Genomic DNA, 26,224 nt, shown 5'->3' with positions numbered 1-26,224 from the left:
AAGCCAAGATGAATAAATCTCTTCCACTTGTTCTTCATTCATTATTCCAAATTTGTTGAAATTAACTTCTTTCTAAAATCGTGCAATACTGATTACAATTAATCGCTCAATTTCCTAATGTGGCTTTACACGTTGTGGAGGTCTGGAAGTTGTAATTGTGGTATAATTGTAACACTTCGGGGAGTACTTTTGAACAAATAGCTCTTCTTTCCCTTCCAACCTAAGTACTTATTTTAAAGTCCTGTCAGGCTTTTCTTTTTTCTTACTGAGGAACAGTTACAGACGGGGAGGCGTGACCAGAGTACAGAATAGCAGCACTCACTCCCAGGCACACAACACAGAAGCCGCACAACAAAGATAGACCCAAGCAGAGCAGCAATTGGGACCAGGCACACACACACATACACAAAGGAGATACAAGGCAGAGAGCAGCACAGGCTGCCAACATGAGGTTAGTAAGAAAAGCACTAAGTCAAAAGGTGGCGAGGAAACTTCACGCCATAACTTGGAGATGGTTTATGATGATTAAGGATGTTGGATTGCTTTAATAGAAAGTTATAAACAGTTTGTATCAAGAATCTGGTAAATAAACTCTTAGAAGTAGTTGCTTATAGCTTATATATAGAACAGCTTGTCTGCTTGTTTTCTGTGAATATGTTATATAACCGCTTCTTCTAAACTTCAACTCATGGTGCAAAGTTAAAAGAAAACTTTTCTCCTCTCCAAGTATATATATATAAATGTGAAAATAATGCATCTATATAATCATTTTTCATATTTTTCTTTTGTTCTTCATTTTCGACAAGTTGTATTAACTAAATGTGCCATGAGTAAAGCGATATGACATCAGGTGAAATGTCCATCTAATTATTATGAAACACTGTTACTTTACTCAAAGTAGAGAAGGTCTGACTAGTACTGTGGCCTGTATAATTAGTTCTACTTTAGTCTATGTGGTAACATTTAATCACTAATAGAACAAAACATAATATTTTGCATCTGAATTATGTCATTATGTTAGGGTCGGCACATACACCCCAAAAAGTTTCTTCTTTGTAATACTTTCATTAAAGATAGAAATCACAAAGTAGTAGAAACTAAATAGTAAAATTTGGGGTACTTTATTGAAAAAGTGTAATTCTGAGTTTGTACAATGAGCATGCACACCTAAACCTGAAATGTCATACAAATATTTACAACGTATGCCTATTTTCAATGCAATGCCTTGTACCAACACATCTCAGTTGGTACAAGATTTAAGCAATTTGTCTAACCTCCAATGATTTCCTAAACAATGATCTTACAGTCTCGACTATGGGAGATGTGTGAGTTTAAATATCACTACTTTGTGTGAACATGTATGTGGACTCTTTTTTATTAGAAAGTTAATTCCTTTACTTTGTTTAAAGAGAACCTGTCAGCAGGATTGTGCACAGTAACCTACAGTGTCAGGTTGGCGCTGGTATGCTGATTAAAATGATACCTTGATTGAAGAAATCCGACTTGTGGTTGTTGTTTAATCTTTATTTGTAGTTTTCAGTTAATGAGATTCTGGTACTTCGGGGCGGCCTGTGAAGAGGGCTTTATGTGAAGAGGGCCTTACATATTCATCTGTATGGACTTATGACAGGTCACTGATCCCTCAGTGACTTGCACCTATTTTACTATGTACTGCATATCATATTGTGTGGTTGCAAAAAAATAATAACATTCATCAAAATGGCACTGGCACCACACCTGCACAGTAGCATCTGTTGCATTCGGATAGATGCTAATGCATAAGCGCTGCTGCTTTGCGCCATTTTGCTGGAGCAAAAAATTTGGATTCATCAAAATGGCACCGGCGACACCTGTACAGTAGCATCTATTGCCAATAGATTCTGGTACGCAGGCACCGCTGCTGGCACCATCTTGATAGAGACAATATTTTGTTCTCCAGCAAAATGGCACCGGGGGTGGCACTTGTACAGTAGCATCTATGAGAATGAGATATAGGTATAGTGGGCATGGCCATCTGGTGAGCATGGCCTCGATCCATACACTTGTATGGAGCAAGGCCGTGCCCCATCTAGTGACCAGGCTGTTCATGGGCGTGGATGACTAGAGGGTGCCCACTGAACAGTAGTATGTATAACGCATACATACCCTATGGTCATGGGTCAGAAACCAGTGAATATCCTCAACACACAATGCATGCACTAGGGGGATTCATAAGTCTGCAGTCACTCAGAGTAAATGTAGACTTATCGATTTGGACCAGACAACCACTTTAAATAGTTTTTCCGATTTGTCAAAAAAAGTCGTCGGTAAACGTGGGAAATTAGATAAAGTAATAAAAAAAACTAACTTCAATATTGAATGCTCATTATTACTGAACTGCCTTTCCAGTGCTCTGTGCACCTGGCTACAGGACAAGGCCACCATCATATTGCACAAGACCATTGAGGCAAGTGATTGACTGCAGTGGTAACCTGTGGTATATGGCACATCATCAGTCCAGTCAAGTGCACAAAGACAGGCAGGGAGCAATGAAGCGGTTCTTTTGGAACTACTGAGGATTAGTAATGTTTCTTTTAATATTTTTTGCCCATTTCTTTGCCTACTTTTTTGAAAACCACTTTCATATTGTATGAATATGACTCCTGAAGTAGGGACTCTAAAGCACTTGAAATTTGTACCCCGCTGATCTATTTAAAAAATAAAAAGGAAGCAAAAGTCCAATATGTTTTAAGGTATTTGTACAGTGAAACAGCAATTTCACAATGAGATATTTTATTATTATTATTATTATTATGCATTTATATAGCGCCATTTATTCCATGGCGCTTTACATGTGAAAAGGGGAAATATAGACAAGTATAGTAAACATGTGTAAGACAAGGGACACACAAGTACATAAGGAGAGGGGACCCTGCCCGCGAGGGCTCACAGTCTACAGGGATGGGTGAGGATACAGTAGGAGAGGGTAGAGCAGGTCATCCTGTGGTTCAGTAGACCGAGGATCATTGCAGGCTGTAGGCTTGTCAGAACAGGTGGGTCTTCAGGTTCTTCTTGAAGGTTTCCGCTGATGGTGAGAGTCTGATGTGTTGCAGCAGGGAGTTCCAGAGTATGGGGGAAGCATGGGAGAAGTCTTGTATGCGGTTGTGGAAAGAAGAGATAAGGGGGGAGTAGAGAAGGAGATCTTGAGATGATCGAAGGTTGCATGCGGGTAGGTATCTAGAGACCATGTCACAGATGTATGGAGGAGACAGGCTGTGGATGGCTTTGTATGTCATGGTTAGGGATTTGAATTGGAGCCTCTGGGCGATAGGAAGGCAGTGAAGGGCCTGGCATAGAGGGGAGGCTGGGGAATAGCGGGGAGACAGGTGGATTAGTTGGGCAGCAGAGTGTAGGATGGACTGGAGCGGAGCCAGAGTGCTAGAGGGGAGGCCAGAGAGTAGGAGGTTGCAGTAGTCGAGGCAGGAGATGATAAGAGCATGCACTAGTGTTTTTGTGGTTTCATGGTTGAGGAATGAGCGGATCCGGGAAATATTTTTGAGTTTGAGGCGGCAGGAGGAGGTGAGGGCTTGAATATGTGGTTTGAAAGAGAGCGCAGAGTCGAGGATCACCCCAAGGCACCGAGCGTGCGGGACTGGGGAAAGAGAGCAGCCGTTGACATTGATGGATAGGTCTGGTGGAGGGGTAGAGTGAGATGGGGGAAAGATGATGAATTCTGTTTTGTCCATGTTCAGTTTGAGAAAGCGAGCAGAGAAGAAGGCTGAGATAGCAGACAGACATTGTGGGATTTCAGTCAGTAAGGAGTCGAGGTCGGGTCCAGATAGGTAGATCTGTGTGTCATCAGCATAGAGGTGATACTGCAAACCGTGGGATTCTATGAGCTGTCCCAAGCCGAAGGTATAGATGGAGAATAGTAGGGGTCCTAGGACACAGCCTTGGGGAACACCGACAGACAGGGGGCGAGGTGAGGAGGTGGTGTGTGAGAGGGAGACACTAAATGTTCGGTCTGTTAGGTATGATGAGATCCAGGATAGGGCCAGGGCTGTGATGCCAAGAGATGAGAGAGTCTGTAGCAGGAGGGAATGGTCTATGGTGTTGAAGGCAGAGGACAGGTCCAGGAGAAGGAGGACAGAGTAGTGTCGCTTGCTCTTGGTGGTTAGTAAGTCGTTAATGACTTTAGTTAGGGCAGTTTCAGTTGAGTGATGCGGTCAGAAGCCGTATATTTCATATCATAACATGAAGAAAAGCAAGTATAGGAAGTGCTAGAACATTGTATCACTCTCATTTTGAACCGCTTTCAATTACTACAATTTGTGGTAATGATGATTTATCCTGCATTTTATATTTTCATTTTTTTCGCACATAGAACATGTGGTGCATGAGACTGACGATCTTCTCATTTGTAGACTGTTTGTAGAAGATCTAGCAGTAGTTCTTCCAAACATCAGTTATTATCTAAAGATTCACAACATTGTTCTTCTAAGTACCCAAGTTACAGTAATGGGAGGATTTTGTGCAATGAAGCTGTGCTTCTTGTATGTCGAGTATCTCTAAATAGTAAAATGTTATTTGGGATTAAATGTCAGAATTGTCTGTTGGGCATCGTTGGTACAGATTACAGATGTTCATTTTTGTATTTAATTTTTCAGTTATTTGATCAGTAGTAATGCCATCCTTCAACATCAGGTGTGCCAGCAAACAACATCCAAAGTCTAACAACTTTTGCACCAATATGAATGTATTGATTTACAGTATGTGAGCGTCTCATTGTCCCCTGGCGTAGGGTTAATGCTGCCATAGTTAGCTGAGACACAGCAATGTCAAACAGTTGAAGTAAACCTCAGTAGTATAATAGTCACATAACAATAGCATCTGAAGAGGGTAAATCTATGTGAACCGAAAGTTGACGCTTCCATGTAGCCGTGGAATTTCATTTCATAATACGGTAATGAAAAAAAGCAATGTGAGAAGGAAACTGTATAAAACCTTTGTAATTTATTACATCTAATGGAGGCAAAAATTTATACTGTTTAGACCCACTACTACTAGATAAAATCAACACTTCTAAGCACTTCCCATGATGCATCTGCACTCAGCACTTACTAATAATTTCTAACATTTAAAATCCCAAACCCTATTGTATAACGATGAAACTAGAATTAAACACATTTAGTCTCCCAGGCTTCTGTACCCACCCTAGTAACCTCACGCTATATTCACTTGACCAGCAATCATCCGTTTATACGGATCCAGCAGCAATTTGTTGACAAAAATGTGCAGACACAACTTTTATGTCCGACTTAAAAAACTGATTTCAAATGGATCCTTTTTTTAACATTCTGTTGAAAATGGATCTGTAAACTAGCCTTTCGTTTTTTTCCATTTGAACCTGATCCCATTACCAAACAACATCTTTTTCAAATGAAAGAAAAACAGATGGTTATTTAAAGGGAACCTGTCACCTGTTTTGGCCGATATAAGATACAGCCACTGCCTTTCAGGGCTTATCTACAGCATTCTATAATGTTGTAAATAAGCACCCGGTCCGACCTGAAAGATAAGAAAAATAACTTTTATTATACTCTGTTGAGGGCAGACCAAAGTACTGAAGTGTGTAGGCACCAGGAAAGGTCAGAGAGGCCCAGTGTCTGCGCACTGCAGGAATTTGCACTGCCCTCAACAGGGCAGATAAGTACGCCTGCGCAGGAGCGAAATGCCGGGGAGTGATGAAACAAGCAGGAGGGTAGCGTTGCAAGAAGATGGGAGGCACCGGACCTGTGACACCCATCAGACTGGACCGCACCGGACCGCCCCCCCAGGTGAATATATTAAAAGCTATTTTTCTTATCTTTCAGTTTGGACCGGGGGCTTATCTACAGCATCTTATAGCGGCCAAAACAGGTGACAGGTTCCCTTTAACGGATCCATTTTCCATAGACTTCAATGTTTAAAAAGGATTTAGTTGAAATCAGGGTTTTTTAGCCAGATGAAAAATAATGTCTGCACATCTTTTTTGATTGATGCTGTATCCATTCTAACAGATGATTACTGGACATGTGAACATAGCCTTAGTCTCTGCTAAGAGCTTAGTGACTAATTCATCTAAATTGATAGTTACATATGGAAGTGAACCAACCCATGTTGCCTAATTTCAGGAGTGCACTTACAGTAAAATAATTGCTGCCTTGAAGTGGGGACATGCATGCACCTCATTATAACTGTATATGCTATGGACCAGATGCATGCCAAAAGAGAGTCTCTAAGTCCTTCATATACATTGGGGGATTTAGCACCCTACAAGTTGTGTGAGTAGCCTAACTGGTCATGATTTTAGGATATCTTATCTGTTTGGGACATTTGTTGATCCTGATCATAAATATATTGCCCAGATATTCGGCAAAATATGGGTTTACTTCAAATTGATGCAGCTTTTATATTGTGGCGATTTCATTGCAAAACTGTAAAAACAACTACATGAGGGTAATTGAGAACTGGAGTTGAGAAACAGTGAAATACACTATATACACAAAATGCATGATTTTGACTGTAAATATGTATTATTGTCAGTGACAAGTGAATGTAATGCTATTAACCAGCCACCTTAAGTTAATTTTGTATTTTAATAACAAAAGTCTATGTTAATGATGTTAGCTAATTATGCTTATCAATTCAATGTTTATTAACTCTGGTAAATAATATGAAATAAATAAGTGAAATACACAGCTTGTTATTCCAGAGCTGTCAGGTATGTTCATATTTTTTATTGTTTGCCAAAGGAGTGAAGTCTGTTACATTTTCCTCTATCTCGCAACCAGTATTTAGACTATCAGTACAGGCTGAAAACCTGTGAGAAGTGCTGTTTTTTATATTTGAAAAAAAAGACAAAACTTAAAAAAAACTAGAAGCAGCAAACAATGAACCAATAGAGCAAAGAGTGTGAAAAATTGGAATAAAATTAGTGTCAATTAACTAAAACGTATAATTTTGTTTTCTACAAGCGTCTAATTGTCATGTAAGTTTATTGCTCTACATAGAACTGTGAATCTAAATAACTTGACTTACTCCTAAGATAGCACTGAATAAACTCATTTGCATAAGAATTGTGAGCAGAAAGATTGACACTCATGCGCGAAATGGAAATCATCCCGCAAGTGTCTTGAGTTTTGAAAGAAATTCTTTGAAATGTAAAACACTACAGTAATCAAATCATTCTCAGTGATACGCTTGGTAGTACAAAGTCTAAAGCGACTATTTAAATTCTGTTTATTTCGGAATTTATACATTTGTCATAGTTTCTATACAATTAATATAAATTTACCAAGTTCCTAAATAGCATGCCGTGTATTTTTATTTAAAGAGTTCAGTAATATTAATTGCATCTTGGTTGACTCCTTATTTAACATGATATGCTGTAAAGAAGACTCTTATTGAATGAATTCATAGATCAAAGCATTATAGAAATATATATATATGTATAACCAGACATCTAGCTAAAAAGAGGAACATTTACCAGTAGACACTGCTTTTGTTAGTTTTGCACCACAAAATATGTACGTTACCCATATATTTTACCTCTAGAAAAATAAAGGTAAATGAAGAGGAACAATAATGCAAATTATACTTAGTCCATGTGAGATAGAAAGCAATAAAAAAAGTTTAATATTTAGCTTTTGAATAAATCATGAATGTAAATTCATAAAAACCATGCAATATACAGGTATGAATTATCATACTTTGTTTCTGGCATCATACTGTATTTTCTGATACCTGTAGATTTTCTTTAAATTAAATGACAAATCGGTTAACGATTCTTCCAGTATAAAACATTAAAAAGTAAACAAAGAAAGGATGGAAAGGAAGCTGCAGTAATTTTCCCACTTCTTTATGAATATGGAAGACTCATATGTGAGTAGACGGAGGCATCTTTTTGTCTCACAGCACACGACACAGGGATTAAAGGGGAGTAGAATCCCCCACTCTGACTATTGATGAGAGTTCCTGGTATGGCCCCCAATTTAGCATTTCTCAGTGCATAGGTAATACAACCTCAATTCATAAAAGTTGGGATGCTGTGTGAAATGTAAAAGAGAAAAAATGCAATGATTTGTAAATATCTTGTAGTCATATTTTATTCACAACAGAACATAGAACTCATCAGAAGTTGAAAGTTAAACATTTTTCCATTTCATTTGAAAAAATATTGAACTTGTTTAGAAAGTGAAGGCAGCAACACATCTTAAAAAACGTTGTGACACGGTTAATAAGTAGAGATGAGCAAACTTTTTAAGGTTCAGTTCGCTATATTTGCCAAACTTCCTGATGTTCGCCGAACATTTTGCCGAGCATAACGAAACACCATTGAATTTAATGGGAGGAAAACCAAACGCATAGACAATCGCTTCAGGGCAGCTCAAAAGCTGCTAAAAAAGCTCAAATTAGGGGCAGACACCAGGAAAAGTGGCATCAATTGACTTGTCATGGGCTATTGCAAAAGAGAGGAGGCAGAAGACCACAGTGTTTGATTGCTCCTACTTCTGCACTGAAAAGAAACTTGCTTCTTTCCTGCACTTCTTTTTAAATAGTGTAATTTTCTTTTGGCAGTACAGGGGTTAATCGGCCATGTTGGGAGCTCTGGGAGCTAGGGCCCTCAGCTTAGTATGGTTAGCCACTCCTATCCCCTATATAATCTGGGTCCTGGCTGACACACATTGTCAGAGTAGCTTATGCTGCATGGCTGTGAGGATAGAAGTTACTGGTTATATGAGGAGGCATATGGTGGTTTGACAGTGACTGTTGCTTGGGTTCGTAAGTATGAAAATTCCCTTACATTCTCTTACTTTGGTTTTTCCCCATGCTCCACTCCCTTGCATATTCCTCTGTTATATGTGAGCAAATATTTATATACCTGGTATTTTCAGTTGCCCTTGTTTATGTGGCCTTGTTAATCTGGTTAGTGTGCTGCAGTGCACTGTTACTTCCCTCTTTACTGGCTGGGGGAAGGATACAGATGGAGGCGGATACAGGAGTTAAGGCAAGGTATGTGGTTCCTGCATCTTCACCTTCAGAAGTAACTTGGGGAATATGGTGAGCTAGGGTGCCTCCTAGCGGTAGAGACAGGGAAGGAGCCCCTGGTCCGGGTGACCCAACAACCAAGTCTTGACATGACCCATCAGTTGGCTATAAATAATTAATTGAACAAAAAATTATATGGTTTCCCTTGTATGTTTGATAACCAACCAGGCAAAATTGACAGGTGGGAGCTGCAACACTAAGCTGTCAACTTAAGCAAGACTGGTTATCAGGAATAGAGGAGTCCCCCAAAGTTATTACATTTTGGTATTAGGATGGTAAGGGGTCATGGATATTGCCCCCCCAGCCTAATTTTGACGCGAGTGCTGCATGATGACCCTCTAAATATTTAGAGTGAAAGCAGAATGATGACCATCTAGAAATTTGGAGGGCGTGCAGCATTGAACCCTCTAAAAATTTGTAGTGAAGGCTGTTATGAATGGGTCGCCGAGGAGGATGGCAGGAACAGGCTAAACCACCAGAAGACCAGAGAGATTGGTAACTAAGCGGATTGCAGACCCCTGATCCTATCCACACAACTAGCAATAGCCGTGGAGTGTTCCTACGATGCCCTAGATGCCTCGTCACAGACGGAGGACTAACTAAGCCTAAAGACAGAAAGATGAAATCTAAACTGCCCCGGAGCAGATCCACAAAGGGAATAGACAGCCCCCAAACATATATTGTCGGTGAGACAAGATAAAACACAAACACAGGCAGAGAACAGACTGAGCAAATGGTGGGGCCAAAGCTGTCTAGACAGGACAAGATAGAAAAGATACTGTCTGCAATCACACACAAAACCCTGAAAAAGTCCAACACTACTGATATACAAAAAACATGGGATCACACGATCTCACCCCCACTAAATCAGCACTCTGGTATAAACTGGCAGCAAGCAAATAGATACTAACATAACAGGGGACTAAAAAGCTGCAACATATGAAGCAGGGCCCAGCGTTGCCCCCAGCAGGGAGCATGCTGAACCCTAGCAGCAAAACAGAAAGCAAAAAAAAGACACAACCAGATTAGATGCAAAGGATTAACAAAAGAATCACTTAGCTGATCCATGCAGATCAGGCAGGGGGCAAAAGAGCTCCAAATGCACACTGAGGAAATCACCAGCAACCTCCAAGAGCAGCCAGCTCAATTATATGCTCCCAGCCAGTAATCCCAGGTTTCCAATTATCATCGTCAGGTGGGGAACTTCCATCCACCTGGCCAGCTCCACTACTCTCAGCAACCACCAGAGGGAGTAGAGGGAGCTTCGTCTCAGAACTCCGAGCAAGAGAATTCACAACAGAAGGCCGCATGATAACCCTCTAAAAATTTAAAGGGAGTGACACCTAATGACCTTCTAAAAATTTGGAGCAAGGACTGCATGATGACCCTCTGAAAGATTGGAGCGAGGGCAGCATGATGACCCTGTTGATATGGTGGAGGAGGAGGACAAAAAAAGAATAAAGCATAAACAATATACCCGTTTTGAGTGATAAGAGGTGCATGGGAATACATCAGGAAAAAAATTGAATTTTAATTAACATTTATGTTCAGCTACTGTCATCAAGTGGGTTTGAAAAGTCTAGGACAATCTAGACCTCGCTCATTTTGATATGAGTCAGCCTGTCAGGTTTTTCAGATATTTTGCCCACAGAAGCACAAAAAACAGCTCTGAGAAAATGCTAATGGCAGGGCTGGCAAGCACCTCAAAGGTGTAAAGGAAGAGTTCATCCCACCTGTCCATCTTGGATACTCAATAGGTGCATGACACAGAGGAATCACAGAGGAATCACGGAGGATGCTGTTATGGTTGGCTAGATATTCTACCATCTTCAAAAACTTTTACCTCCTTGTCAAACTACCTGTGCATTAGGGCATGGGCACTGGGAGGGTCTAATGAAACTGTCACAGACCTTTGAGAGTGTTCCCCTGCCTCTGTTGGACCTGGGGTGTGTCTCCCCCATCTCTCCTCATTGGTTGCCTAAAGATCTATAACCTATCCTGCCAGCGTTGTCAGATGGGAGTTTTTGCACTAATTGTCCTACTAGGTATTCCACCATTTTAGTAACCCTCTCAGCCGCCGGAAGGAAAGATGGAATGTTCTCCTTGCAGTGTAGTTCAAGAAGTGTGAACAACCTGTAATCAGTGTTAGCCAAAATTTATATAATGGTCACGGGAAAGACAGTGGGACATCAAATCAGCCATGTCTGCAAAACTCCCAACAGGCAATACTTCATTGTATCCACAAGGAGGACGACTCTCCATATTCTAATCCTCCACCTCCCTCTCCTCCTCCTCTTCAGCCCATCCTCAATGAATAGACAGGATAAGGTTGGTGTGAGTAGTACCCTCTGAAGCACAGGCAACAATCCCCTGTTTCTCATCTTCCTCTGCCTCAGATTACTTCTCCTCTTTATCACCCATTCTGCGCTGAGAAGATGACATGAGGCTGAGCTGGGTGGTATCATACTGTGTACTTTCTTACTCCATTTAAACCTGGTCCACATGCAAAGCTTCCTCTGTAATTATGAGCAGCGAGCATTTGAGTAGACACAGAAGCAGGATGGATATGTTGATTAAAGCATCAATAATCAACATCTTGGGTGATTCCTCAAAGTTTTGTAGAACCTCTCAGTAGAGTTGAGCGAAACGGGTCGGTCAAATTCATAAGTCGCCGACTTTCGCTAAAGTCGGGTTTCATGAAACAAAACCCAACCATAGAGTGAGGTCGGCCGTGAGGTCGGCGACCAGAGCGCCAAAGTCGCGTTTCAAATGATGCTTCCATCGCCCTTTTTCAGCCAATGATGGAGGACGCACACTATGGCAAGGCGTTGACATGGGCAGCGGTCACCACCATCTTTGAGAAGGGCATGCAAGTGATTGGCTTGCTTTGTGTGGCATCACAGGGGCTATAAAAGGGCATGCACGCCGACCGCTATCTTACTTCTGCCGATCTTAGCATAGGGAGAGGTTGCTGCTGCTGATTCTGAATAAGGGAGAGCGTTAGGCAGGGAAGAAGAAAAAAAACTGCTTCTGCTGGTAGCGATTTTCACTGTACAACACAACAGTTTGTGTGCAGTGACAGGGTAGGATATATTTTTGTGCATCAGTTCTGTTGGTTATTAGGCTGCCTTATAAGGCTCCCTGATAGCTACATTGCTGTTTGCACACTGCTGTGAAAACTGTTTTTTTAAAAGCAAAAATACTTTTCTTTCTCTTTTCTGCACAGTTACCAAGCATTCATTTTTCCACACTTTTGTGTGCAGCAGTCCTGCTTATTAGGCTGCCTGCTGCCGTACTTGGACTGAGAGCATCATTGTCAGCCTCTAAGGAGATTCAAATTCTCCCCAATAATACATACACCTTGTACCTTGTCATACACCAGCCAATTTCAACCTGTTAAATTGAGGTGTAATCTATAGTGGGCCTGAGATAATAGTTCAGCCTCCTAAAATCTCTAGGGAGATTCAAATTCTCCCCAATACTATATACACCTTGTACCTTGTCATACCCAAGCCTACCTCAGCATGTTAAATTGAGGTGTAATCTATAGTGGGCCTGAGACAATAGTTCAGCCTCCTAAAATCTCTAGGGAGATTCAAATTCTTCCCAATACTATATACACACCTTGTACCTTGTCATACACCAGCCTATTTCAGCCTGTTAAATTGAGGTGTAATCTATAATGGGCCTGAGATAATTATTCAGCCTCCTAAAAACTCTAGGGAGATTCAAATTCTCCCCAATACTTTATACACCTTGTACCTTGTCATACACCAGACAATTTCAGCCTGTTAAATTGAGGTGTAATCTATAGTGGGCCTGAGATAATAGTTCAGCCTCCTAAAATCTCTAGGGAGACTCAAATTCTCCCCAATACTATATACACCATGTACCTTGTCATACACCAGCCTATTTCAGCCTGTTAAATTGAGGTGTAATCTATAGTGGGCCTGAGATAATTGTTCAGCCTCCTAAAATCTCTAGGGAGATTCAAATTCTCCCCAATACTATATACACCTTGTACCTTCTCATACACCAGCCTATTTCAGCCTGTTAAATTGAGGTGTAATCTATAGTGGGCCTGAGATAATTGTTCAGCCTCCTAAAAAACTCTAGGGAGATTCAAATTCTCCCCAATACTATATACACCTTGTACCTTGACATACACCAGACAATTTCAGCCTGTTAAATGGAGGTGTAATCTATAGTGGGCCTGAGATAATAGTTCAGCCTCCTAAAATCTCTAGGGAGACTCAAATTCTCCCCAATACTATATACACCATATACCTTGTCATACACCAGCCTATTTCAGCCTGTTAAATTGAGGTGTAATCTATAGTGGGCCTGAGATAATAGTTCAGCCTCCTAAAATCTCTAGGGAGACTCAATTTCTTCCCAATACTATATACACCTTGTACCTTGTCATACACCAGCCAATTTCAGCCTGTTAAATTGAGGTGTAATCTATAGTGGGTCTGAGATATTTGTTCAGCCTCCTTAAATCTCTAGGGAGATTCAAATTCTCCCCAATACTATATTCACCTTGCACCTTATCATACTCCAGCCAATTTCAGCCTGCTAAATTGAGGTGTAATCTATAGTGGGCCTGAGATAATAGTTCAGCCTCCTAAAATCTCTAGGGAGATACAAATTCTCCCCAATACTATATACACCTTGTACCTTGTCATACACCAGCCTATTTCAGCCTGTTAAATTGAGGTGTAATCTATAGTGGGCCTGAGATAATTGATCAGCCTCCTAAAATCTCTAGGGAGATTCAAATTCTTCCCAATACTATATACACCTTGTACCTTCTCATACACCAGCCAATTTCAGCCTGTTCAATTGAGGTGTAATCTATAGTGGGCCTGAGATAATAGTTCAGCATCGTAACATCTCTAGGGAGATTCAAATTCTCCCCAATACTATATACACCTTGTACCTTGTCATACACCAGCCTATTTCAGCCTGTTAAATTGAGGTGTAATCTATAATGGGCCTGAGATAATTGTTCAGCCTCCTAAAAACTCTAGGGAGATTCAAATTCTCCCCAATACTATATACACCTTGTACCTTGTCATACACCAGCCAATTTCAGCCTGTTAAATTGAGGTGTAATCTATAGTGGGCCTGAGATAATTGTTCAGCCTCCTAAAATCTCTAGGGAGATACAAATTCTCCCCAATACTATATACACCTTGTATCTTATTTTATAGTACCATACAGTATAGCTGGTGGTATTTTGGGTACATTTTCCCAAAAATGAGGAAGTATGGTGGAAGAGGTCGTGGAAGTGGGCAGGGGTTGCCAGCTGGTACTGATGGTGGTGGTGGTGGTGCATCTGCTGGTAGTGGCAAAAGCACAATAGTACCTAAGGCAGGAGGTGTTGAGCCTGCGTCATCATTTGGCTCCACAAGGCCTCGAAGGCTCCCTTTTCTGGGAGTAGGTAAACCGCTTTTAAAGCCGGAGCTTCAGGAACAAGTTTTGGCTTACATTGCTGACACAGCCTCCAGCCATATCACCTCCTCTGCTGAAGTTTCAAAAAATAAAAGCACTGAGTCATCAGTGGAGGCTCCTGGTCAGGAACAACACCTTTCCTTGTGTCCTTCACTCCTACCAAAAGTGAAGGATGCGGCAGGCCACACTACAGATTACTCCATGGAGCTCTTTTCACATACTATGCCTGGGTTATCAAGTCAAATCATGAATTCCCCAGTCCAAGATGAATCTGACATGGAGTGCACTGATCCACAGCCACTGCTAGATTTTTCTGCTGGTACTTTCACTCAGAGCACTACATTGTCCTCGCAGTGTACTGAGTCAGAATCTGATCCTGATGAAACTCAGGTGCCCCTTCCCACATACTATACCACCTTACATGATGGCACAGAGGAAGGTGCACATGAAATTGAAGAGGAGGTGATGGATGACCCAGTTGTTGACCCAGATTGGCATCCATTGGGGGAAGAGGGTGCCGCTGCCAATAGCTCAGAAGAGGAGGAGGAGGATCCGCAGCAGGCATAGACATCGCAACAGCTGTTATCTGGCAGGCCAGTAGCAGTCCAAAAACTGGTTACAAAAAACAAAAGAGTTGCAGGACAGCTTGGCCAGACGGTCAAATTAGCACAGCGTGCAAGGCCTCAAAATGTCTTTCATAGTAGGAAGAGTGCAGTGTGGCACTTTTTTGAACAAAATCCTAATGATCAGGCAAAGGTTATCTCTAAGAAGTGCGCAAAGACCTTTAGCCGAGGAAAAAATCTGAGAAATTTGAATACCAGTTGCATGCTTAGACATTTAACCACCATGCATTTGCAAGCGTGGACGGACTACCAAACCTCACGTACCACAAGTGCACCTGCTCCGAATGAAGGTAGTCAGCAACGCAACATTGCTTCCCCCACTGTAAGCCCACCGGTTAGCACACCACCAGCAGCAAATGTTGAGGTGTCGTCGCAAGGCCAAAGCAGTCAGGGAATCACAATGTTATTGCTACGAAAGACTGAATCTAGGCCATCAGCTAGACCACCAACACCATCACCATCACCAACCCTCTCTCAGTCCGCCATGTCCACCGCTAGTTCCACCATATGCAGCTCTCAAGTCCAGCTCACCCTACCAGAGACCCTGAGTAGGACAAGAAAGTACTCATCCTCTCATCCGCATACACTGTGTTTGAACGCCCACATTGCCAAACTAATCTAGTTAGAGATGATGCCCTACCGGTTGGTTGAAAGCGAAGCTTTCTGCGAACTCATGGCCTACGCAGCACCACACTATGACCTACCCAGTCGGCACTTCTTTTCTTGAAAAGCCATCCCAGCCCTCCACCTGCATGTGAAAGACCGCATTGTCCATGCACTCAAGCAATCAGTGAGTGGAAAGGTGCACCTCACAACTGATGCATGGTCCAGTAGGCATGGCCAGGGCCGTTATGTGTCCATCACTGCGCACTGGGTTAATGTGTTGGATGCAGGGTCCACAGGGGACAGCAGCGGTGGGACAGTGCTGCCTAGCCCACGGTATAGGAAACAGTTGGCTGTAGGCGTTCAACCCTCCTCCTCCTCCAGAAGCGAAAACTCATCCACAGAGCGCAGTCGCACGAGCACTCCATCCGCAACTGCCAGTGTTGCACACGAGGTGTCCCACTATCGAGCAGCTAGTGGTAAGCGTCAGAAGGCTGTGTTGAAGATGATGTGTTTGGGCGACAACAGTCACACCGCGGAGGTACTGGCTGACTACTTGCAGCGACAAACTGAGTCATGGCTGGGCAGTCTACATCTTGAGGCAGGCAAGGTAGTTAGTGATAACGGCCGGAATTTTGTGGCAGCCATAGCCCTTTCAAAACTCAGACACATACCTTGCCTGGCTCACACCTTGAACCTGGTGGTGCAGTGCTTCCTCAATAATTATCCGGAGTTAACAGCCCTGCTCCATAAGGTGCGAAGACTGTGCTCGCACATCCGCCGGTCGCCCGTACACTCCAGTCGTATGCAGAAGCGATTGCTCCACCTTCCCAAGCACCGCCTAATTATCAACGTTGCTGCAAGGTGGAACTCCACCCTGCACATGGTTGAGAGGCTGTGCGAACAGAGGCAGGCTGTAATGCATTTGCGGGAGGATACACGGGCAGGCAGTTTGAGGGCAGACATGGAGTTGTCGGGTGTGCAGTGGTCGAAGCTGAAAGACCTCTGTAAAGTCCTTCAGTGTTTTGAGGAATGCACACGGCTGGAAAGCGCAGACGACACCATCATAAGCATGAGCATCCCACTTATGCGTCTGCTCATGCAAACTTTGACGCACATTAAGGAGCAGGCGTCTGCAGCCGAGGAGGAAGAGGAGGAGGGAAGCCTTGATGACAGTCAGCCATTGTCTGCTCAGGGTCCTCTCCTGGACGAGGTGGAGGAAGAAGAGGAAGAGGAGGAGGATGATGATGGGGATGATTATTTAGGGGAGGAGGATTCTTCCCAGGGGGCAAGAGAAAATGTTGGCGTGGCAAGGTCAGGTACAGGGTTTGTGCGTGACTGGAGGGATGTGGATTTGCCAGAAAGTGCTCCTCCACCCAGCACTCGCAGTGCATCATTGACACCTGGAACATTGGCCCACATGTGTGATTATGCTTTGCAGATCCTAAAAAGGACCCCCGTATTGCCAAAATGATGAACGATGACTACTACTGGTTGGCCAGCATCCTGGATCCATGCTATAAAGGCAAATTCCAAAACATCATGCTACAGGAGAACCTAGAGCTAATATTGGCTAACAAACAAGCAACTCTGGTAAACTGTTTGTTTGAGGCATTCCCAGCACACAGCAGCGGTTATGGTTCTCCCACAAGCCGTAGGGGGCAACATGGAAGAGGTGTTCGTGGTGCACACATCTGAAGTGGCGTTGGAGACAGGGGTTTCATGACCATGTTGTGGACTGATTTTTCTAGTACCGCTCACACGACTGGTAATACTGCATCAATTGAAAGTGACAGGAGACAGCAGTTGTCAACTATGGTTACAAACTACTTCTCCTCCCATATGGATGTTCTCCTTCACAGGTCATTCCCCTTTGACTACTGGGCCTGTAAACTGGACACCTGGCCTGAATTAGCACAATATGCCTTACAGGAGCTAGCTTGCCCTGCTGCTAGTGTGCTGTCCGAAAGAGTCTTCAGTGCTGCTTGATCAATCCTGACAGAAAAAAGGACCTGTCTGTCGACCCAAAATGTTGATGATCTAACCTTCATTAAAATGAACCATGCATGGGTTTCTAAGGATTTTGTCCCACCTTCCCCTGATGACACATAGGTTGCCAGAAAAATGGCTCATTTTTGTCCTCCTCTTCCTCGGACTTCTCCAATTCCTCCATTTGCAGCTGCTGAATGTCCAACATCAACATATGCCATTTTTTCAACCTCCCTAACTGGGCTACCTCCCCCCAGGGCTGGGGTCACCACCTGGCGCATGCACCCGTGCGAGTGCCATTGCCCTGGACAGGTGGGTGGGCCCAGTCTTGGGCGACGGCACTGGCACAGGGTCCCTCATAGAACAATCAAGTGTCTCTGACTGTGGAGGTGCACACCCACCGTCAGACACACCGGCATACTATGAGGGGCCCTGTGCCAGTACCGCCGCCCACGAGTGGGCCCCCCCCTGCTTGCTCAGGGCCCCAGCACTTGCAATACTTACCTCTCCCTGCTCCACCACTGTGTAGTCTGGCCTGTTAAATACTGCACTGGGACTGCCAATACAAATTTGGTGAAATGATAGATGATGGTTAAGACGTATCTATGCCCTCTCCTGCTGGGCTCTATCTTCAGATGATCAATGGCTTCCATTTGTTATGGACGTCGACTCACAATGAGATGCAGTGGTAGTTTTCATCAGCTTTCACAGTTTTCCTACTCACAGACGTGTGACATTCCTGCCCACATTTTTAAATGTGTCATCTCATGCCCATGCAATCGAATCGCCTACGGCCTGTGGCTTCTGTCTTTTGCACTCCAAAGTTACCTGACAGATCATGATAGGCAGTGAGGACCATGTCTACATCTCTCCCTGTGATCACAATTTGATGGAGATGAGTAACGGTGATGGGATCCATGGTACTGCGATACAGCAACCCTTTCTTCACAAAGAACTGTTTTCGCTGTCTCCACAGACAAAGTAATTAAGGGTCAGCATCGCCTCTGAGAATTCTCCCGGGAGTTTTTTCTATGATTAGTAATTCCAAAATTTCTGGACTCACTCGACTTTCAGTCTGTACTTGTATCCATCTCGTTTCCTCTTGCGGAGAGTCTGGACTGTCTTACTGAGACTGAAATATATATGAAGATTTAAAAATACCCCAACAGTGTATACTGGTGTACGCCTCGAATACATTACCCTTTTTCTACTTTTTAGATTCTTGTCTAATCCATACTGAGGCTGTGAGTGTCTTTGTCGGACTCTGGAAATATACATGGAGATTTTTAATGTTTAAACTATGCTATATATACCTGTTATCTGGTGATACTGTACCCTTTCTCAACTTTCTACAATCTTGTCGAATCCATATTGGGCCTGAGAAAGTCTGAGTCTGCCTCCTGATTAGAGATGAGCGGTGTTCAAGTCGAACTGTTCGCCAAGTTCAAATTCAAGCTGTTTTGGGCAGTGTTCGAGCCGTTCGTCGAACTCGAACACTTTGCTTAAAATTCGGCTGTTCGAGGTTCCATTTGAGAACGGTTCGTTCACCAAAAGCGTAACTTTATTTTTACATTAATAATGGTTTTCAATGTTAATAGACAGTTTCATGGCATAGTAGCGGTGTCTGGTAGCCAGCGGTGTAGTACACCTGTCAAGGAGCTACATCGTGTGTGTTTCTAATAATTTTTTACAGCATCTTGTCCAGAACATCCTTTTGGGCCTTGTAGCACTGTCTGCTACTCAGCAGAGGAGCCCAACCGTGAACCTAGCTATGCCGCCAGTTTATGAAAGAACCAGTTTTTGACTGCATTTAGCCCAGTTAATACTTTGGGTCTAGTAACTGTGTCTGCTACTTAGCAGAGGAGCCCAACCATGAACCAAGCTGTGCCGCCTGTTTATGTAAGAACCATTTTTTAACTCCATTTAGCCCAGTGAATACTTTGGGCCTAGTACCTGTGTCTACTGCTCAGCAGAGGAGCCCACCCGTGAACCTAGCTATGCCGCCTGTTTATGTAAGAACTGTGTGCTACTCAGCAGAGGAGCCTAGCTGTTAAGCAAGTTACAGCACCTGTGATTTGTACACTTAATTTTTTCACATTCTTTCTGGAATGCCGGTTAGGCCTAATTCCGGAATTCTGGTTGACCTGCACTTACTGGGAAATCCTTGTTCGCGGGGAAGAATTGGAATCCCAGATTCCCATCACTAATGGGGTTCAGCGGGCTATCCGCACCTGTAAGCAACACACGCTGGTGTTTTCAGTGTAGCGCACATGCAGCCCCGGACATGTAAGGGCATGACAGACCTGTTATTGCTCGATCTCGCGTGCCAGAGCCTCGCGTGTCCCTCTAGTAAGCTGGACGCAGACCGCAGGGACATGCCAGAGTCTCGTTCGTTAACGGAATTAAGCTGACAAATCGCTAGCACAACTAAAAACGGCCATGCACCACCACCCACAGAATCGAGAAAGCTTGCAATCTATCCATCCTTCCTGTGGCTGGCATGGTCGAGGTTGCCCGTGTGGAGTCCAATTAAGCCGCAGGCTCCACTCCTGGTGGTGCCCTTCTGGAAATTCCTTTAAGGTTCAGCTTTGCATCCATACTGTTCCCGGAAACCAAACACTTTGCCTTCATGGACGCTGTTCGGAGGGTCGTGGGAATAGCACCGCCTGATTGGCAGTTGGCATAATTTATGGTGGGAAGTCCGACGGTATATGATCATCTTCGATTTTAGAATTTTAGAATTTTTTTTATTTTAGATTTTTATTCCAAGCCTTTCTTGACTTTATAAGGGCATGACATGCCTATATCTGTGTCTCCTCCTCCTCCTTTTACTCCTCCACCTCTTTCCTATATGTAGTTGCCCTTTTCCATGTGTTATTTGTGTCTTCTGAGCATTTTGTCTGCTTTGGGACACCTTTTAAAGTGTTTTGTATGTGTTTTCTATATGTTTGTACTGTATGTGTTTGTGTTTGCCTGCCATTGTTTTCAATGGGGTTCGATGGTGTTCGTCGAATGTTCATGAACTTGACTCCTGTTCAACGAACTGAACCGAACTCGAACACTAGCGGGGTGGCCCAACACTACTCCTGATATATAGACGTACATTTTTAATGTTTAAACTATGCTATATATACCTGGTATCTTTTGATACTGTACCCTTTCTGCCAGAAAGTCCTCCTCCACCCACCACTCTAAGTGTATCACTGACACCTGGAACATTGGCCCACATGTGTGATTATTTCTTGCGGATCTTCTTTTTATATTGTGGTGTGATCCATCCTGAGCGTGTGAGAGTCTGTGAGTTACTCCTGCAATTTATATGTAGATTTAAAAATTACCCCAACACTGTATACAGCTCTACGCTTGAGATACATTACCCATTTACTGCTTTTTATATTCTGGTCTAATCCAAACTGACCAAGTGAGAGTCTGTTTCGGACTCTGGAAAAAAATACAGAGATTGACAATGACCCCTACACTGTATACAGCTGTATGCTTCAGATCCATTACCTTTCTATATTGTGTTGTAATCTATACTGAGCCTGAGAGCGTCTGTGTCTGCCTCCTGAAATATATACGGAGATTTAGAATGTTTAAACTATAATATATATATATACTTGCTATCTGATGATACTGTACCCTTTTTCTACTTTTTATATTCTTGTCTAATCCATACTGAGCCTGTGAGCGTCTCTGTGTGACTCATGAAATATATACGGAGATTTACAATTATCCTTTGACTGTATATAGCTGATGTTATTTTGGGTACATTTTCTCCAAAATTTGGAAGTATGGTGGAAGAGGCCGCGAACGTGGGCGTGGGGGGGGGGGCAGCTGGTACTGATGGTGGTGGTGCATCTGCAAGTAGTGGCAAAAGCACAATAGCAGCTTAGGCAGGAGCTGTTGAGCCTGCATCATGGTCTGGCTCCGGAAGGCCTGGAAGGCTACCTTTTCTGGGAGTAGGTTAACCGCTTTTAAAGCCAGAGCATCAGGAACTGGTTTTGGCTTACATTGCCGAAACAGGCTCCAGCTAATATGCCCTCCTCTTCTGAAGTTTCAAAAAATTGCTGGCTCCTGGTCAGGAAGAACCCCTTTCCTGTGTCCTTCACCCCCACCAAAAGTGAATGATGCAGCAGGCCACACTTCACATTAGCTGTTTCTCACATACCATGCCTGGGTTATCAAGTCAAATCGTGAATTCCCCAGTCCACGATAAATCTGACATGGAGTGTGGGTCACCAGCCAGGGCAGTGGAGTTAATCGTTATCGGGCCGGTGTCTCAGAGGGATGTGTCATGGTGGTGGTGATCCGGTCCGTGGCACTGGGTGTCCATGCAAAGGGGTGAATAACGTTTATAGGTGAATGATACGTGACACCACCTGTGGTTTCTGATCAGATTGACCAGTGCTGCAGTGTCACTTCTCCAGCTCCCCTTCTCATGTCCACACGTCTCCTTCCCTTCACAGACTGCCCTAACTTACCTCCTCCCGACCACAGAGAGCAGCTCCTCAGCAGTCAGGTTCAGAGCTCTCCCTGCTGGCCTGGAGTGGGAACTGTGTTGTGTGTTGGTTTAACTGCTAGAGAGATCCTTCGTTGCTCCCAAACATGACATCACACTCCCTAGGAGGAAGGTAATGCCACTGTGGCGACCGTACTCCTTGGGGTGCTCATGAAACCCGACTCGACCGGAAAAAGGCAAAGTCACTCATCTCTACCTCTCAGATGTCAGACATCCATGTTCATTCGTCAGATGTTATGTGCGGAGACTGACGGAATACCAACGGCAATGTTGTAACTGGTATTCAATTACTGCCCTCTGCTGCTCACAAAACCTTGCTTACATGTGTAATGTGGAGCTCCAGTGTGTGGTCATGTCCCACGCCAGTTGGTAATGTAGCACTTGCAAGCACTGCTGCAGGACTGCCAGACCGGCCACAGTTGTAGCGAACTTGCAGAAATGGGTGCACATGCAGGTTACTTTCACATGTAGTTCAGGAAAATCTGAGTAGGTTTTCAGAAACCGCTGAATCACTAAGTTGAGCGCACGTGGACCAGGCATGGTACATGTGTGAGCTTGCCAAGCTTCAGAGCAGCCATGAAGTTACGGCCATTATCACACACGAACATGCCTGGTTATAGGTTTAGCTGCATTAGCAACAGATCTGTCTAGTCTGTTTTACCTTTCAACAAATCTGCAGCAATGTGCTGTTTGTCACCTAAACAAATTAGTTTCAAAAGAGCCTGATGCCACTTTGCCAAGTCAGTGCTGCAGTGTTTCTAGCTTGCAAATGATATGGTCGATGTGCTCCAGGATGACAATTCGTAGATGGAGGATGAGGAGGAAGATGCGGTTCAGGAATGGTTGCAAATGATCGTTCTTTAATAGTCCACACTTTCTTCGAAAAAGCACTAGTCTGGGGAACAGTTAACCCTCGGCCTGGGAACTTGCCACGTGTAGGTGCTCTAGGGAACAATTGCCCACCATCTCCCTATGACCACCTCACAGCCCCTTGCTGCCTGTTGCAGAACTCTCCTCCTCTATGCTGCTGTCCTCGCTCTGAATGGCACCTTCCCAGTTTGGATCAGTGACTTCATTGTCCACCACCTTGTCTTTCAATCCACACTCTGGTCATCCTGACTTGTTGATTTAACAATATCATTTGATGGCAACTGTGTCTCATAATCATCTACCTCTTGAGACACTGATGGCGTTCCCCACCATTATCTTCTTCTGACCGTGGTTGTTATAATATGTGGGTATCACTACACATGTGCTCCTCATGTCAATATAGAAACATGCAGGGCGAGAGACCAGAATTAAAAAATGGAATAAATGGAGTAAAGAGCTCGTCAGAGTGTCCGAGTGTGGAATCACTTGTTTCCTGGGACTCTCAATGGAAGGAAGGAGGATCAGCATGAGGATTATGTGGCCCAGACTATTGGCTAGAGAGACTGGACCATGTTGAAGATAGGGTGGTGCTGCAAAACACACTGGAATCATTATCCGCAGTGATAGGTGGACCTATGGATATTCGGGCCCGTCGGGTTCAGCTGAACTTAAAAAATTTTTTTGGTTCAGGTACCAGAACAAATCTTAAACCTGAACCCAGACCATTTTCAAATGAATGGGGGGCCCTAACATCCAGTGTTTCTCACACTGTCATCTATATGACAGTGAGAGAAACACCGGTTCTGATTGGCGGTAACATTACAGGTTAATAGTGGTCACAGCACTGCAATTCCCATGATGTCACACAGATGACAGCATGTGAGCCAGCAGCTGTGACTGACAGTGATAAGGTTACTGCCGGTCAGGCATTGGCTGATGATTAGTACAACTCTCACCAGCGTAATCCTTGTCTCGGTAATATCAGTGAGAGCAAGAGACACTGCTCAGAGTATTCACCTGCCGGCGACAGTCCATTTAGAAAATAAATAAAAGAAAAAACTGGTGTGGGGCTTGTGAAGAATATTGGAGGCATAACTCCATGTCAATCATCTGTATACTATTGGGCATAGAATTATAAAAATCATTCAGCACATGCTGTGGTAATATGACACCTGGCCAGCTTCAATCAGAGGATTCACATCCAACTAGCTAGCTGGTATGCAACCTTCTACAGGACGACCCCCTCTGGATCCAAGCCATTTGGCCTGAGTCCTTTGTTCAGCCAGCTAGGATTTCATAAAGGAGTTACGGAAATACTATACATCCTAGCTGTACATCATATATATTTCTGAGATCCCCAGACCAGGGCAAGCACCTGGCTGGGTCTCAAGTCATTCTAGCTCTAGCACGCACAGGAAGGGAGATACATAGAATGGCCACTATCAGCTAGGTAGCAAAATTGTGTTTAGTCTCTATGAGACACAGAGAAAAAGTCGTGTAATTGAAATGAATACTCCCCGACCTTCTTTAACCAATTTATTAACGTAAAAATGAAAATAAAATATCAAAGTAATACTCACTTCTCTCCTGATAATCCATATGTCCCACAACAAACTCCAACTCAGCCTCATATAGTTGCATTGCTGAGCGATGACAAACATTACTGCTCAACTGGGCAACAGGTCATGCTGAACATGAGAATGCGTCGATGTATGATCAGCAGTGACATCATTAAGGTTACACCTGGTCATATATCCAAGGCCCCTTCCCAGCCTGAGAATATCTGCCCCCAGCTATCTGCTTTAGCTTGGCTTGTTATCAAAAATGAGAGGGATCCCACACTATTTTTTCGTTATTATTTATTTATTTATTTAAATAATTGAAAAAAAAACAGTGTGGAGACCCCTTTATTTTTGATAACCAGCCAATATAAAGCTGACAGCTGATGACTGCAGCTCACAGCTGTCAGCTTTACAAGAGTAGGGGAGACCCCATGTCTTTTTATTTTAAATCATTTATTAATTTTTTGAACATGACTTGCAAGCCAATCACAACCATGCCAATACATGACATGGCTGTGATTGAAGTGCCCACACAGAAAAGGCTTGATCAAGCTATAGAACCCGAATAGTAACACGGACTTTCAGGAAAAGTCCATGTTTGAGGTCCGTGCCATCCAACTAACCATTTGTTTGCACAGTTCTGGCTTCCCGTGCCCCCCTGCAACGTAGGACAGGATGTTAGGTCTTGTGGATGAGCATGTTTGTTGAGCTCCCAAAGTAGGCACAGTTTCACCTGACCCACGGTCTTAAACTCTGTATACACAATCAGCAGCACACACACTTCTCTACCCCTTCCCGCAAGCCATGCACATTTTAAATTACCATAAGGATTATAGTATATCCTGCAAACTTTTCGGTATTAGTAGGAAAAATAAAATACGCAGCCCTGAAGAGGACTTTTGTTTTTAGGTTGCAGCAGCAATATACCTATAGAAGAACAGTAAGGCAATACACCTGCCTATATGCCTCTAATCCAAAATTATCCCTCCTCCATCAGCTATCCCTACATTGAATGCAGGTAACAGCAGTTTTACTAGAGAAAGGATAGTATGTATCCCTGAAAAGAACTTTTGTTTTAATGGTGCAGCAGCGATATACAACATCTATAGTAATTTAACACTGCCTATAGGCCTGCTTTAATATAAACTCTCCTGCCTAGATAAACTCTCTGTGAACTGCTTCCAGCGGAGAGTGTGCCAAGAATTGCATCACTGGGTCTTATATAACACCTGATGACGCGATGCAGCTAGTCAATCACAATAATGCCAGTAGCCAACATGTCTACGGCATTACTGTGCATGGCAGGCAATCTCCGCATGTTTACTGCCTCTCTAACAGCAGCAAAACATGCGGGGTGGAGACTCAAGCATGGGGTTGCGGGGTGGAGACTCAAGCATGGGGTTCGAGCAACCACAATACTCGATTGAGTAATGAGCTCATCACTATTAATCGCAGATTATTCGTGTGGAACTGCAGATCTCAGTAATTTCAACGCGACTTCGAACCTCGGTGTATTAATTGGCTCAACTCTG

General features: G+C 43.5%; 1 protein-coding gene across 6 annotated transcripts in view; it reads left to right on the top strand.

Annotated features, from left to right (window-relative positions):
- Nucleotides 1-336: 336 nt before the first annotated feature.
- MASP1 (MBL associated serine protease 1) overlaps nucleotides 337-26,224 on the top strand; it is a 245,757-nt gene continuing 219,869 nt past the window's right edge. For all 6 annotated transcript variants that reach the window (XM_073589389.1, XM_073589388.1, XM_073589387.1 and 3 more), the window contains exon 1: nucleotides 337-451. In XM_073589389.1, the coding sequence (XP_073445490.1) occupies nucleotides 447-451 (5 nt within the window). In that variant the 5' untranslated portion in view covers nucleotides 337-446. The remainder of the gene's footprint in view (nucleotides 452-26,224) is intronic.

The sequence above is a fragment of the Dendrobates tinctorius genome, unplaced genomic scaffold, assembly GCF_039654945.1.
Source record: "Dendrobates tinctorius isolate UK_male_01 unplaced genomic scaffold, ASM3965494v1 ptg000107l, whole genome shotgun sequence".
NCBI lineage: Eukaryota > Metazoa > Chordata > Amphibia > Anura > Dendrobatidae > Dendrobates > Dendrobates tinctorius.
This window is presented reverse-complemented; position numbering and strand designations above follow the sequence as displayed.